The 14,456-nt window shown below is 43.0% G+C and overlaps 2 protein-coding genes and 1 pseudogene across 3 annotated transcripts in view; 1 reads left to right on the top strand and 2 right to left on the bottom strand.

Annotated features, from left to right (window-relative positions):
* Positions 1–625: 625 nt before the first annotated feature.
* On the bottom strand, positions 626–3,211 carry LOC136518938 (protein SLOW GREEN 1, chloroplastic-like). Its single transcript, XM_066512621.1, has 4 exons — positions 2,596–3,211; positions 1,595–1,741; positions 1,436–1,516; positions 626–1,338 (listed from the first exon to the last, which is right to left on the bottom strand). Exons 1-4 carry the CDS (start codon positions 2,848–2,850, stop codon positions 1,153–1,155), a joined length of 669 nt encoding a protein of 222 aa, XP_066368718.1. The 5' UTR covers positions 2,851–3,211; the 3' UTR covers positions 626–1,152.
* A 1,281-nt stretch (positions 3,212–4,492) lies between these two features.
* Positions 4,493–6,839, bottom strand: LOC136517449 (uncharacterized; annotated as a pseudogene).
* Positions 6,840–13,024: 6,185 nt separating this feature from the next.
* The window catches only part of LOC136519122 (uncharacterized), a 33,192-nt gene continuing 31,760 nt past the window's right edge, over positions 13,025–14,456 (top strand). The window contains exon 1 of one of the 2 annotated variants that reach the window (XR_010774693.1): positions 13,025–13,163. Coding sequence is in view for 1 of the 2 variants with exons in the window: in XM_066512776.1 (XP_066368873.1) it covers positions 13,079–13,163 (85 nt within the window). In the remaining variant the exon portion in view is untranslated. The remainder of the gene's footprint in view (positions 13,164–14,456) is intronic. The other variant, XM_066512776.1, reaches the window with a different exon arrangement.

The raw sequence follows: 14,456 nt of genomic DNA, 5'->3' as shown, positions 1-14,456 counted from the left end.
GAATCTTTTAAGCCTAGTTAGGCCATGATTGAACAATAATTGTCAAATACAAACGAAAATGCTATAGTGCCAAATACTGATTCTTAACCTCAATCTAAACAAGGCCTACATGGTTCTATTTGATGCTTGTTACAGTTCCCAACGCATTTGAGCTAACAAGAAAAGAAAAAAAGAATCAATCATCTTGCTTATATAAAAAAATAGGTCCATCAAACAGCCTCAGCTCATAAAATTTCCCCTTTGCTACTCATGGTTCTCGAAGGAACCCTAGCACATGTGTCAGGATCCTGCGAGGAACCGAGTATAACAGGGGTATCAGTAGGAATTTCAGAAGAAAATGAGTATAAAGGAGAGGTAAGGGTTCAGGTGAAGAGGAAGAGAAGAGAGGAAGTAAATATTTTTTTTATTAATCCATTCTCACTTTCATAACGGGCGTACTGGGTACTTATACTGTTTTAGGCCCTGGCCAAAGAACACTGGGTGGCAGAATAACACCCACATCCACCGGGTGTAGGGCCTACAGAAACAGCACCCACATCCACCGGTTGTAAAACCTATTAATCTAATTTTATCAAAGGATTAATCTAATGGGACTGTAATTTGAATAACAGTGCATTTATGACATCATGCTTTCAATAAAATGTTCAAGATAACTTTTATATATCAGCATGAGACTAATCTATGACCGTGTTTACTTGTAACCAATGGTTATGGAAAATAAGCGTATTTGAACATTCTTACCACTGCTCAGGAAGATGCCTTGGAGCTGTAAGAATGTTACTTAAAATGGATGAAGTGTGCGTACAACATGAATATTATGCTGGTAGTACAAAAAGAAGGGACGAAACATAAGCTTTACAATTTCTACATTTGTACAGCAACAACTCAATCCATCTGGTTGGCTACTACAGCTTTTTAACTTCAAGTAGAATTTGCTCTTCGCTATATTATATTTTACTGAGAAATGTCTACAGAGACTGAGGGAGAGGAAATGAGGAAAATTGGTGATAGCCTGGTAGGAGAAACCTCTTTTCACTATGCTTTACTGTGTTGTATTTCATTTATAAGACCGGTGTGTTTCAGTGCACATCACTATGCAACTATTTATCCTACCAGGAATATTTGGGCCTCATCAATTGAAATCTTAATGTATCATTTCTTCGTTTGAAACTCAGATTCAAATTCCTTTTGTAGCCGATCATGTGACTCCATTCTAGCCGCTAGTATAACATCACTGATAAAACTCTTATCTGGGAATTCATCCGGCACAAGGCTTCTGTATATATCAAACTGCTTATCTGCGTCTTCTTTTCTGTCTAAAAGTGCATACACAATGCCCTGCAGAACCAACACCACAGACAGACAAAATGCACATTCAAAGTCAAAACTAAGGTACTTCAGAACAAATCAAACTCAGCAAAATATCAGAGAGTACCTGGCAAAGATGAGACCGAAAATCTCGAGGATCCTCATTTATAAGATTTTGTAGTTTCTCAGATGCAACATCCAACTGACCCTGTGCCATCAAAACTTGCATTTAGACACCAAAAACTGTCATGGTCTCAGATTTCCATCCTATTTGAATAAATGCTACCATGACAACATGCATTTGTGCTATCAAAAGCTTTATGTTGCGCTCTTCCGGGACCCTTTTCTCAGAAGTTGCAAGCTGCAAAGCATTCTCAAGCATTTCAAAAACAGTAGGGCCTTCAAGTTTCTTCTGCATACATAGTGCAAGTCCCTGCAAGACAGCAAGAGTGCGAGTTGTTACCAGACATGAGGAATTACTAATTACTTAGAGAATGTCACGAGGATGGGATTCTAATAAAAAGCAAGTTTTAAAAGTCTAAGACAAGATTGGTGTTGAGAATTTGCTGCTCATGGCTGAACACAAAATGTCGAGCAGACACGTCAAGTAGTAAAGAACTTGCTCTGCTTCATTCCTCATGAAATCAAGAAGTATATTATGGTTGCAATCAATCAAGTAAAAATTGCAACACTTAGCATAATCAGTTTTTGTAAAAAGTTAATCTGTTAAATTTACGAAGCCTAACCTAATCGGTATATAACACTATATATCTACAATGTAATGCTGACAACAGCCCCCTTGCATAGTTAGTACTTCCTACCATCTTAATGAATATTCCATTATGTGACTATTAAGAGTTAGGCTGTGGCATGAACCTCCCCTGGATTCTTTTATATTAGAAATTGCTAGCAAGTGGAGCCAGCTGCCTAAGGTATGGAAAAATGCATATTCTTTTTCTTTTGGAGAACGTCAAGCATCAAGCCATCAAGACAACTTTCTGTGAACTTTTAGGGACAACTCTAGCATAGCTTAGAAACAACTTGCAGCAAAATGCAGAATTTTATATGCACTGCTTCTCATCCCCTCACCAGTAATGCCGTATTTCAATTGCTACTGGTACCATCTTTAATTCCCAGTGTCTGAAAGACTGAAACATATATGATCCAATAACTGACCATTGATCACCACATCAACTGCGACGCCAGCAGTAACCACACCAACATGAAGAATTGCAGGCAAATTGCAGCTACTGAATAGATTAGAAAGAGGATGTATGCTATACCCACATGGAGAGCCCGGACGAGGAGGGGCTCCTCTGCCAGGAGCTCCCTGAACTGACGCTCAGCCTTGGCGAGGTCCCCCTTGAGCTCGTGCAGCTGCGCCACCATCAGCCGCCACTCCACCTCGCTGGGCTCAGCGTCACGCAGCCGTCGCGCGTACCGCAGCGCCCCGCCCCAATCCGCGCGCCTCATCTTAGCGTACAGAGCGCACTTGAGCGCGTCCACGTCGCCAGGATTGCGGCTCAGAATTGCCGAATACATTCGCACCTCCTCATCTTGCTCTTCGATTTCTTGGAGTTGCTGGGTCGGCGCAGGAGCGCAGGCGAGGGCGGGGAGTGAGCGGACGCCGAAGAGGGAGAGGAGGCCTGCGACGAGCACGAAAAGGAGGGTCCTCGAGGTGGAGACGACAGAAGAGAGAACGCTCTCGGTCGGGGTCTTCAAGGAGGAGGTGGAGAGGGAGGGGATTCAGGAGGAGTGCAGAGGTTTGAGATGAACTTGGAAGCGGTGGGGCTCGAGGGGGAAGGACAGGGAGGGGCCGGTGGCGCGCTGGCGGTGGATGAGGAGGAGGGATGCGGAGGCTGAAGGGGTGGTGGTAGGCAAGAAGAAGCTCATCGCCATGCCCGAGGATTTGCCGAGTGAGTGGCGGGTGTGGTTTATAAAAAAAAGATCGAGTACCGGCGAAGTTCAGCGGACTTCAGCCGTCAGTGCTTAACTTTTTTTTTCCCCTCGTGCTGTCAGAATGGGCTATAACGGTGTTAAACTACAGGTGTAAAAAGTTAAAAATACATTTAAGTCTAAATATGTCATTAATTTTTTTAGCATCTTAACGACTTTAAATAAAAAAAAACTCAAAATTAGAAAGTTGTAGATCTCATCGAGATCTATAATTTTTATATAAAATTATCTTCTTTTAATACCGTAAAAAAATATGATTTTTCTAAGATATATTAATCATATCAAATCATATCTTTTTTTTGCGGAATTAAATGAAGATAATTTTTATATGAAAATTATAGATCTCGACGAGATCTACAACTTTCTAGTTTTGAGTTTTTTCATTTGAAGTCGTTAAGATGCTAAAAAAAATTAATGATATATTTAGACTTAATGGTATTTTCGACTTTTCACACCTGTAGTTTGACAGCGTTAGAGCCCAATCTGACGGCAGTGGCATGCAGAGCAAACAAAAAAAGTTGGAGCAGTGATGCTGAAATCCACTGAACTTTTTCAGTGGCTCACAGAGGATTGCGATCTTCTTTAAATGCATGGATTCAGAGAATCAGCCTGTTCGTTTCGGCTGAAACGATCGTGGATTATTACTGCTGACTGGTTTGGTATGAGAGAAAAATATTATTATGACTTATAATCCACGATCGTTTACGACCCAGCGAACGGGTTGAATATGAATATTTGTACGAAACAGTTTTGGTTTGTAGAGAATTGAAAAGTAACATCCATTTACAAATGTAAATGAAATGTTAGTCTAACGCATCACTGTAGCAGCAGTTCCTGCTCCAGCAGTTTAGCTATAGCAGATGAAGCCGAGTTGAAAGTTCATACCTGTGCTTATGTTAAGAAGGAATTTCAGGAGTTCCTGTTCCTAGATAAATTTCAATTTCAATGAATTTCGGAGGAGTTCCGGGGTACACTTCAATTTCAATTGTTCAGGAAAGGTTCACTTGGGATCCTGACCATGCCCAACACACATCCTTCTAAACAAATTCGTTATGTGAGTGAGTGACGAAGGCCAGGACTTAAAAATGTCGATAGTCACCTCAACTGATACCTTCAGTTTGACTGGTAGTATCCCTCCCAATCATCAGTTTGACTGGTAGTTTCACTCCCAATCTGAAGTAACCAGGCCAGTGATCCAGAAAAATATTTTGAACGTAGGCAAGCCAAGTTCAATGGAATAAGATAACCACAAAGGAATCTCTCAGATGTAACTTCAAGGACACATCTCACTACGAGATAAGCTGTTCAGCCTATAAACTGAAAATGTAACATGTTTACATGTCACATGCAACCACATTTTTCCCATCAGGGTTGCTGTTTGGTGACAAACAATAGCACATCTTGCTGTTATGCTACTGAAACTTGGAAAACTGCAGTTTTCCTGAACAGAAGAAAAGGGTAAACTAGCCGTCTTTCTGCATTTTCCTTTTACAAAGTTATTAAGAAAGACCAGATCACTGTACCATTTGTAACTGAGATCTTTGCATCATTTGTAACTTTGATCTCTTGCACGTGGTGCAAGTACAGCCTCCTCAGGTCTAATTGCTTGAATCCTTTTTGTACATCTCGGGCTTGAGAACTCCGACATAAGGCAGGTTACGGTAGAGCTCCGCATAATCCAAACCGTAGCCAACAACAAAGTAGTCTGGGCACTGAAAAAAAAAAAGGAATTTAGAACCTGGATGACACGGCACGCCTCCAAGCTTAGGACCATCCATGCATTTTACTCATAATATAAAAGGCGGCCGAGGATTGCTTTTCAGTTTTCAGTACTATAATTGTTTTCATTTTGAAGAAATTCAGTACTATAATTGTTACCAATGAAAGGTGCAAACTACATACTTATGTAACTTGCTACTTAACAATATAACATTTTGTGGAAATATTTTCAAGAAATGCATGCAATACAGAGACAGGTGGTATTCATACCTCAAAGCCTCGGTAGAATTTTCCATCCCCCACTAGCTGAACACTGACTTTCCTTCTTGCTGGTTTGTCAAGGAAAGTGCAAACCGATATGGATGATGCACCTTTCTTCTCCAAATGAGCAATGAGATGGGACAGAGTATTCCCTGTGTCCACAATATCTTCAACCTACCGAGATACGAAATCATTGTCAAATTCCATATACCAGCTCAAACAGACTCACCAAGATCTAGGAAGTCATCTCAGACGATTATAAGAAGTTAGGACTACAAAACAATAATAAGAAAGACTTATTAACATAATCATTTTTTTTTTTGAAAAATGCATTTCCCATAGTATCAATCTTACACAATGCAGAGCAAGTTTCTCAACGGAATACTATTTCTAGTAGACATATAAAGCATGAATGAAACGACACATTAATAATTCCCTTGGTGCCCATATTTTAGAGCAGTACCACAAGATTGCATATAAGGGCAAAATGTGAATGCTGTATTTAAGTTTAAAATTGGCAGATGTTCTACACAAAACTATTTCATTCAGAGCAGCTGTAAATGCCCCCACTTCAAACAGGCACTCTGTAGGCTGTACAAACTGTATATGCCCTATGATATATATGACCTTACCAGCTGATGTTTTTTCAATATTTACAAACAGCGCTCAAATAATCTTATACGCCTTAGTGTATATCCTCGCCTTTTCTACTAGCCCTTCCCGAAAATATTGTACACTAGATCAATTTGAGATTATTAGCACCTTGTTGGGTGGAGGATTTCTGTTCCTAGTCCAGACAAAAAATAATAATTATGCGTCATGTTAGGACAGCCATTCTAAATTTCTAGTACTCTCTGGGAACATGAAACACAGAAACAAGACTATCAACTGAATTACTGATTGAAGGTAAACAATCTAGACTGTAGAGGAGGTCACGTGAATTATCTTCCATCGAGTCCGTCCACAAGCAAATGGCGGGTACCAACCAAATGATCAAAGCCAACTAATTCTTGCTACAGGACACCACCACAGGATAAGTGCTAACCACACAAAAGCGATTCACGAGTAGGGGTCGAGCCGCTCACCACGACGACGTGCTTGCCGGCCACGTCGACCTTGAGGTCGGCCGTGATACGTGGCTTGCCGCTGGACTCTGTGCCCGCCCCGTAGGACTCGACGCGCACGAAGTCGACCGCGAGCCGCACGTCGACGCGGCGGACGAGGTCGGCGAGGAAGAGGAACGCGCCCGTGGCGACGCCGACGACGACGGCGGGCTCCGGCAGCGCGCGCAGGTCGGCCGCGAGCTCGGCGGCGACCTCGCCCACGCGGGCGGACACCTCGGCCTCCGTCCACAGCACGTAGTCGATGCCGACCTCGGCGCTCACCATGGCGGCGGCGGCGGAGGGGAGGGAGGCTAGGGTTGCGAGCCGGCGGGCGCGGAGCGCAGGGGATTTATTGGGGCGGCGTTGGTGCGCGGGCTGCGTGGTGGAGGTGGCGCGTCGCGCCGCGGGTGGGATGCGGCGGGGTTGGTATGGAACCGTGCCAGGATTCCGGAAATCCTGCGTCGTCAGCACGACCATGTTGGTGTCGGGCATGGGATATATAAACGATTAATATATTTATAACATAAATAGGTATATTATAAAAATATATATTGTATGTATTACAAATCTAATGTGCCATAAATAGTGATACATTATCGGTGCCCGGGCCTGCTCCGCCCCGTCCGCTTGGATTTCTGCGGCTGATCCGTTTTCTGCGCTCGCATTCGAACCGCCCGCTTCAGATCCGATGCCCATGTTGCTCAAATGACTCGCCCCGTCTCTTTCACACCGGCGCAGCATCCCATCTCTTTCCGGGCCGTCTGGAAGACTCGCCCCCCCCCCCTTCCACAACAGCATCACGCGGCCTGTGCCTCCTCCACGCGTCGGTGCCCACAGCTTGGCCCTTTCCGCCCTCATGGACATCAACGCCAGCAGTCTGCACTTGCAACATGAAACACTCGAACGCAACGTACATTTAAAATATTTAGAACATACGCTTGCAACATGTGTGTAAAACATATGCAACATTTAGATAAAACACTTGCCACACGAAAAATACTTACTACAACATAAAACTAAAACAGCTAAAACATTTGAAATATACTGTGAACATAAGACTAAAACAGCTGAAAAAACACTTACTGCAACATATAACATATGCAACATCTAGATAGAAAACGATTGTAACATACGTATGGAAACAGATGAAATATTTTGAACAAACACTTGCAACATGATTCTGAAACACTTGCAACATCTCCGATATACTTTTGCAACATCCATAAGAAACAACTGCAACATACATTTGTAATGAACACCTAAAACATACATTTGCAACATATGGAAGAGGAAACCTGGGTCGGTCGATTCCAGCTGTCGGGTCGGAGCAGACGGCGAGCGGCGGCGCACGAGCACCACCGCCACCAGCACCACCAGTACCTGGCTTGGCTCAACGACGACAGTGGGGGATAGGGCGCGAGGAGTGCCATGGCCACCAGGGTGGGGGAGCTCAGTCGCCGGGGGGTGAGAGATGGCGCGCGCCGGGGGTGTGGATCGAAGGGCGCCGCGCCGAGGTGGAGGAGAACCACCCACTCCCTTGCAACACCGCCGCACCACCGCCATAGATTTCGTTGGAGGTGAGTGGATTTGGTTCCTGCTCCATGGATCTCGCCGAGGTGGGAGAGAGGGCCGCGGGACCTGCGGACGTTAGGGGCTCCCGGTGGGAAAAGACGTCGTGCAATGGTGCGCTGCTGTAGGGGATAAAGAGCATGGAATGAGTAGGAATGAGAAGCCACGTTCGGACACGGGTCACAGGACGGACGCCAGTGCCATAGCATTATCGTTTATGACTTAATTAGCAAAGGTGCCCGTGCGTTGCAACGAGATGTACAACTTATTACGCGGTTAGCTTGACGATTTTGACTTAGATATTTTTTTAATGATCACACCATTTGGTCCACTACATCTTGGAATTAGACTTTGTACGTCTTCAGGATCGAACACTATACCATCTAGCAAATGTGCATGCATCGGAACGGGACATACACCTTCTCCCGATTACATGTATAATTTGCATCTCAGAAGATTTATTGAACGATTGTGATTTTATAAGAAAAAAACATGTACTATATAAAATAAATCTTAGAACTTCAATAATTTTGTTGGAGCCATGAAAAGTATGTACGGAAAAAAAGAGATGTGTTTGAAATTCAAGAATAGGTCTTTTCTTCTCTACTACACTCTTGATCTTGCATGTGGACCCATGGCCCATGGACTTAGCTCATCCACGAAGGGCAAAAGCCATCCTTATCTTCTATTATTACTCCGTGGTTCCATCGTCACTCATATTATCCCCTCATTCCACAAATCCACATCCACATTCTACCACAAAGACCTGCGGGTGGAGATGGAGACGGCGGAGAGGGTCATGGTCAACTTGCTAGCCCTGGTAGTTTCACCCAGCCGCGCCCCAGTTTCGCTGTCGTAGTTCGCCCGCTCCGGCAGCTCCACGCGGCCACGCCCAGCGTCCTCCCGATCTGGCAGCTGCTCGTGGCCGCGCCCCGACGTCCTTGGCTTGCGCCCGCTCGGGTAGCTTCGCGCCTCGCGCGGGTCATGGCCTCGACGACTCCCGTTGCTGCGCCTCGCCTCCTGTCTTGGAGTTGTTTTTCATATGGCGGTTCACAGTTCATTGGTTGGAAACATGGCTTGATTTCTTTTTATCTTGGATCCTTTCTCTCTGAATTTCTGCAGCCTTCCGAGTTATTATTGGTCCACTTTGCCTTTGATTATTGGAAACACGGATCTTCGATTCGATATTATTTGTTTTGCCTAGTTGACCGGAGAGGAGCCTTCGTCAGCCATCTGTGTTGTGCACGTATGGATTGTGTACGCCCGAGGTTGTTTCTGCTGTGGCCTCGATTCAATTCACTGTGCTCTTTTGATTTCGCCTCGATCTGGTACGTGGTCGGCTTGATTTGGTCCTCTTTATCCCTGATCTAATCTGTTGTGACTTTGATTTGATGAGTGACGGCGTGGATGCCTAGTATTTTATAGTCTGGTTGGTATACGACTTGGTTTATGCAAAGCGTAGGAGTCGCCCGTGTTCTATTCGATTTGGTACATCAACGCAAAGCGTAGGCTGTATAGATTAGAGAAACAAAGAGTTCAAACACCCATAATAGTATAAAACTATATTTATTATTATTTGTTCTTATAAGAAAAATGGGAAACAAAAAAGGAAAAAAAAAGTCTCGTTCGCTCGGAAGAATTTTGAAAAAATTTGAAGAAATCTGTAAAGATTTACGAGAGAAAAATATCATTTCAAATAAAAAAAGCTAAGTTTAAAGGCACACGAAGGGCCCAACTCACGTACAGAACTGCAGACGGGGAAGGAGAACAAAAAACGAAAAGGAACTGGAGAAGGACATACGGACGGCAACGTCCCGGAAAAACGGACGGTTCTATCTGACGGAGAAAAATAGATTTTTTCTAGAATTGACGATCGAGACAGAGCCGCTTTAGGCTAAGACTCAGCTCGCTTCTTTTATAATCTATTTTTTCAGCTTGATTTTCTAGCCAAAAAGGTCGTTTCTTTTATAATCTATTTTTTCAGCTTGATTTTCTAGCTGAAAAAGTGTTTTTTTTTCACAATAAATCAGCTGTTGTTTCGATTTTTTTTCAGCGAAGCGGACGAGGCCTAAGTTGAGCCTTAGGTTAAGTTAAGCCGTTTTAGGCGTATAGTATTATTATATTATATATTATTATTATATTATACTAGGTAGCGTGTTCGTACGTTGCTATGGGACAACTAAATCTTTTGTACTAAAAACATACGGATCGCACGATAAGATAACAATACTGTTAAATTAAATACCAACATCAAAGTGACATTTAATTCAAAAAGCAAAGTTCGTGAAATTAACATAGTCACGGAGAGCGCGACGTCGCAGGCTCATAAACTCTACTATATAGATTTTTTCGTGATACGGCTAAGATAATATTTTATATCGGCAAAAAGAATTCTACAATATCCATTTCTTTCGTGCGCCCATAAATTCATGAATAAGTTTCGCTGCATCACCATATAATCATGTACACATAGGTTCGAGTATATATGCAAATAGGTTCGTGCCCGTGCATTACTACGGGACAGCTAAACTTTTGTACTAAAAACATACAGATCGCACGATAAGATAACAACACTATAAAAGTATATGACCGACGTTAAAGTGATATTTAATAAAAAAAGCTAAGTTCGTGAAATTTACATAGTCGCAGAGAGCGTGGCGTCGCAGGCTCACAAACTCTACTGTGTAGATCTTTTTGTGACGTGGCTAAGATCATTTTTTATACCGGCAGGAACAAATTTTTTATATCCATTTCTTTGATGCGCCAACAAATTCACGAATAAGTTCCACCACATCTCCATATCATCCTGTACACGGCGCTGGCAAGCGAATTAGCCACAACTTATGTAATTAGCTCATGTTTAGTCCTCCTAATTGATATCTAAACATTCAATGTGACAGGAACTAAAGTTTAGTCTTGGGATCCAAACACCCTCTGACTCTCGACTTCTGCTGGCTGCTCACTTGCACCACCATGCCTATGTGCCTGCATGTATATACTCTAATGGCAGAACGTCTAAGATGGTCTTTATTGTCCACCTTTTGAAAATATCGTAACTTTAAGGTTGCCATTTGTGTATGCTGTAGGATTAGGATGTTTTGCGCTGATCTATGAGGGTGTCCATGAGAGTCGAAATCTTTGATGCCATTATGATGTCTAAGCTTATCAATCAGACAGAGACGAACTTGATTGTTAAAATATTTTCAACACTGCTTTCATATACTCCCTTTGTCCTAAAATAAAATTTATTCTCGCTTCTCGAGAAGTCAACTTTTTTTTAACTTCGACCAATTATATATAAAAGAATATTAATATTTATAATACATTATTAGTATCATTACATAGACCATTGAATATATTTTCATAATAAACTTATTTGGATATATAAATGTTGCACGTATTTTTTTACAAACCTAGTCAAAGTTGAGAAAGTTTGACCTGCACGTATCCCATAACGACTTATATTTTAGGGTAAAGTAAGTATATGCTAATGAGAGTAGTCAACTGAAAGTCGTGATGAACACAACAATACTTTCATATTATATGTTAATGGTGGGAATATTCGTTTAGGAAATTGCAGAAGGTTCACCAGTCTCACCATGTATAACCTGCATATCTTTTTTTGACACCACTGATGTTCTCAAGGAGCAACCACTTTTTAATTTTAGGTCTACATGTTGAAAACACTAAAATTAAGGGCCAACCTCATTGAGTCGTCTTGCTTGATCTTTGCCAATTGTCTTGCTTGAGCTTTGCGAACAAATTATACCATTGACAAAGACTAACACATAAAGAGGTAGAAGTTGCAAGAATAAAGCTAGGTGACCTACTATGCACCCAGCCTAAATTTAATACCCTCTAAATTATGGACAATACCATATGATCCGGTTTACGTGCAGATAAAAGATATCTAACCAAGCGAGAGAGGGACACCGCATGATTGTTTCCTTCCATGCATGTGGCCTCAAGTGATCGATTTGTTTCCTTCAAAGCAGGCGGGGATAGCAGGATGACAGTTTCTTTTTCTATCGCGCGGTGCATGATTATTGTTTCCTTCCATGCATGTAGCTTCAGGTGATCGATTTGTTTCCTTCAAAGCAGACAGGGATCGCAGGCGTGGGCAGACAGACGAACCAAAATAAATATCGCACTAAAAAATATCCACACTTTGTTCTTTTTAGTTGTAGGAGATTAGGAATATAGATATAGATAGGAGATTAGGGATATAGATATAGATTAGGGCAATGGCGGACCCAGAGGGTAGTTTAGGTAGGCCCGGGACTACCCTGGAATCTGGCCCAAAGTTTATTTAGTACTCAGCATTTTCAATCCTTTAGCGTATAGAAAGTATGACCCAATAAAAAACTGAAAGAAGCCCACGTTATCGTAGTCACGGAGTGTGCGCAGTCAAGGCTTGTTGTGCTCCTGTGTGGTGAAACTAGGGAGCAGGCGTGGCCTCCTGCCTGAGTCATGCGGCTTTACCAGAGTGGCTGGGCCGTTCGACGACTCTCTCCCACTGGAGAAGCAGATGGGGACGCACCTGGCTAGTATCGATGCCTAGTGCATGTGCTGCATGGCGCTGTGCTGTTGTGCTCTCCTAGAGTTTGCTAAGTGGACGTTGACTTCTCTTTTAAAATTAATATCTTTTGGATCCGAGCTCCCAATATAGCAAATAATATGCCTATTTCGATTGTCTCGACGAGCTCTTCGCAATGGTGTACTCCAAAACTTTGTTTGATACTATTTTTCTATAAAATAAATTTCGAATTTCTTTTATGTCCAATCTCCGCCAAGTTCATGCTTTCATGGCAATGAGAAAGCGCAAAGCAAAAGCCTTGAACTAGAACTTGTATTGTAATCTCTTATTTATGTAAGACCTTATATAAGTTTGGTTCATTTATATAAGTTTTGAGCCTTTCAATTGTATTATCTTAATTTGGTTAATTTATAGCCATTTTACCGAACTTTTTCTTTGAATTTTGTCATGTTGCATATGAATTTTTTTAATAGAACTACCCTGGTTTCAAATCCTAGGTCCGCCACTGGATTAGGGGGTACAGTTGAGTTGTACTGCCTACTAGGCCAGGCTCCAACTCCAAACCAAACGTGCCTGCCCTTGCCTCGCCGTCGCTGGTCGCCATCCGCGCTGGCGCCCTCCCGGCATGATGGTCTTGTTCCCGCGCGGACACGGTAGAGGCTATAGGGTCGCCTTGGCAAGTCATACGCCGGTGCTCCTCTACGGCCTTGGTGAGCTCCCCGTCCTCATCATCCCCAGGCGCTGTGCCGTCTCCCTAAGGTCCTACCTCTCCCCCATCCTTAGTGCGTTGCACAGCAGTCCGCCCGCTTCCTGTGCGGGATTGCCTTCAGCCCTATAACCCAAAGGAATTTAGGGACTATTTTTTTGTGTTGATTGGTATGTGTCGACGAAATATGGTCGACAGTCTACCTAGGGGTATGCCCATGGTAGTAGATTATCGGCAGACAGATGCGCAAGCTACAAACAAGATGGTGACGCAAGACAGACACGAGGTTTTATTTAGGTTCGGCCGTCGTGAAGGCGTAATACCTACGTCCTGCGTCTGATTGTATTGCTGTATGTCAATGAGAGATGTTTTTTAGAGGGGTCCCCTGCCCGCCTTATATAGTCTGGGGGCAGTGTTACAGATCTGGAAACTAATCCTAACCAGTTACAATTGTCATAGGTGGCCGGATAAGGATTCCTATTCTAACCGATCAGGATCTTGCTTGATCTCCAAGTCTGTCTTGATTCCTTGTGCGGGACTCTGAGCAGATTGGTCGGGCCGCGCGTCGTCTTCTAGTGGGCCAGACCCCCTGGTCCGGGCCGGCCCAAGCCTAGCCGTAAGGGTATAGTGGTTAATACCCCTACAGTATGGGAGAAAATAGGGAGAACGAGATTGGGATTGGAGTTTGTGTTGATTTGTGATGGAAGACAAGCGGAAACGAGATTGAGATGGGGATTAATGTCTATTTGTGGAGAAGTGCTTCTTTGTTCCGCCTTGGGGAAGAACTGTGCTACTGTACTGATGGGGTTGGTCTGCTCCTATAGAGGATGACTCCTATAGAGGATGGCCCATTCAGGAAGTGATTTTAGCACTGAAATGTCCATAATTGCAGCATTGAGTAACAATTTCAGCATAGAGAAAACGATCTTGTTGATGAATTTTCCTTCAAACCTGTATTTTGGTACACATACTACTAGATCTCAGTACTGTGTGTCAGTTCAACAAAAAAAAAAATCAATTATTACCGTGTGCTCAATTGTTTCAGGATGTCGCTGGTTGGTTTCTGGGCTGATAAGTCTGGCTGGTGCTGATTTGTTGTGAGAGAAAAATATACCATGGTTGAAACCAACAAGCGAACAGCTTGATTGTAGGCAGTTGTTCCAAAAAGTACAGTGTGCTCAGGTTATGTATTGCCTGAACATAGAGTAGATGATCCATTCTAGAGACAATTTCTCTATCATGCCAAAGGTGTTGATGAATACTTCTAATATTATGTTGTTGAATTTGATTCTACTAG

This window comes from Miscanthus floridulus, chromosome 17 (assembly GCF_019320115.1).
Source record: "Miscanthus floridulus cultivar M001 chromosome 17, ASM1932011v1, whole genome shotgun sequence".
Taxonomy (NCBI): Eukaryota; Viridiplantae; Streptophyta; class Magnoliopsida; order Poales; family Poaceae; genus Miscanthus; species Miscanthus floridulus.
The sequence above is the reverse complement of the archived record's forward strand: the minus strand, read 5'-3'. Positions and strand labels throughout refer to the sequence as shown.

What these genes read in the sequence shown, in the direction of transcription:
- LOC136518938 (XM_066512621.1), bottom strand. Translation starts at nt 2,850, where the DNA reads ATGTATTCGGCAATTCTGAGCCGCAATCCTGGCGACGTGGACGCGCTC. An exon ending in TCCTCGTCCGGGCTCTCCAT is followed by an intron (nt 1,742 to 2,595) that starts GTGGGTATAGCA and finishes GCTGTCTTGCAG; the next exon opens with GGACTTGCACTATGTATGCA. An exon ending in TTCGGTCTCATCTTTGCCAG is followed by an intron (nt 1,339 to 1,435) that starts GTACTCTCTGAT and finishes TTGGTTCTGCAG; the next exon opens with GGCATTGTGTATGCACTTTT.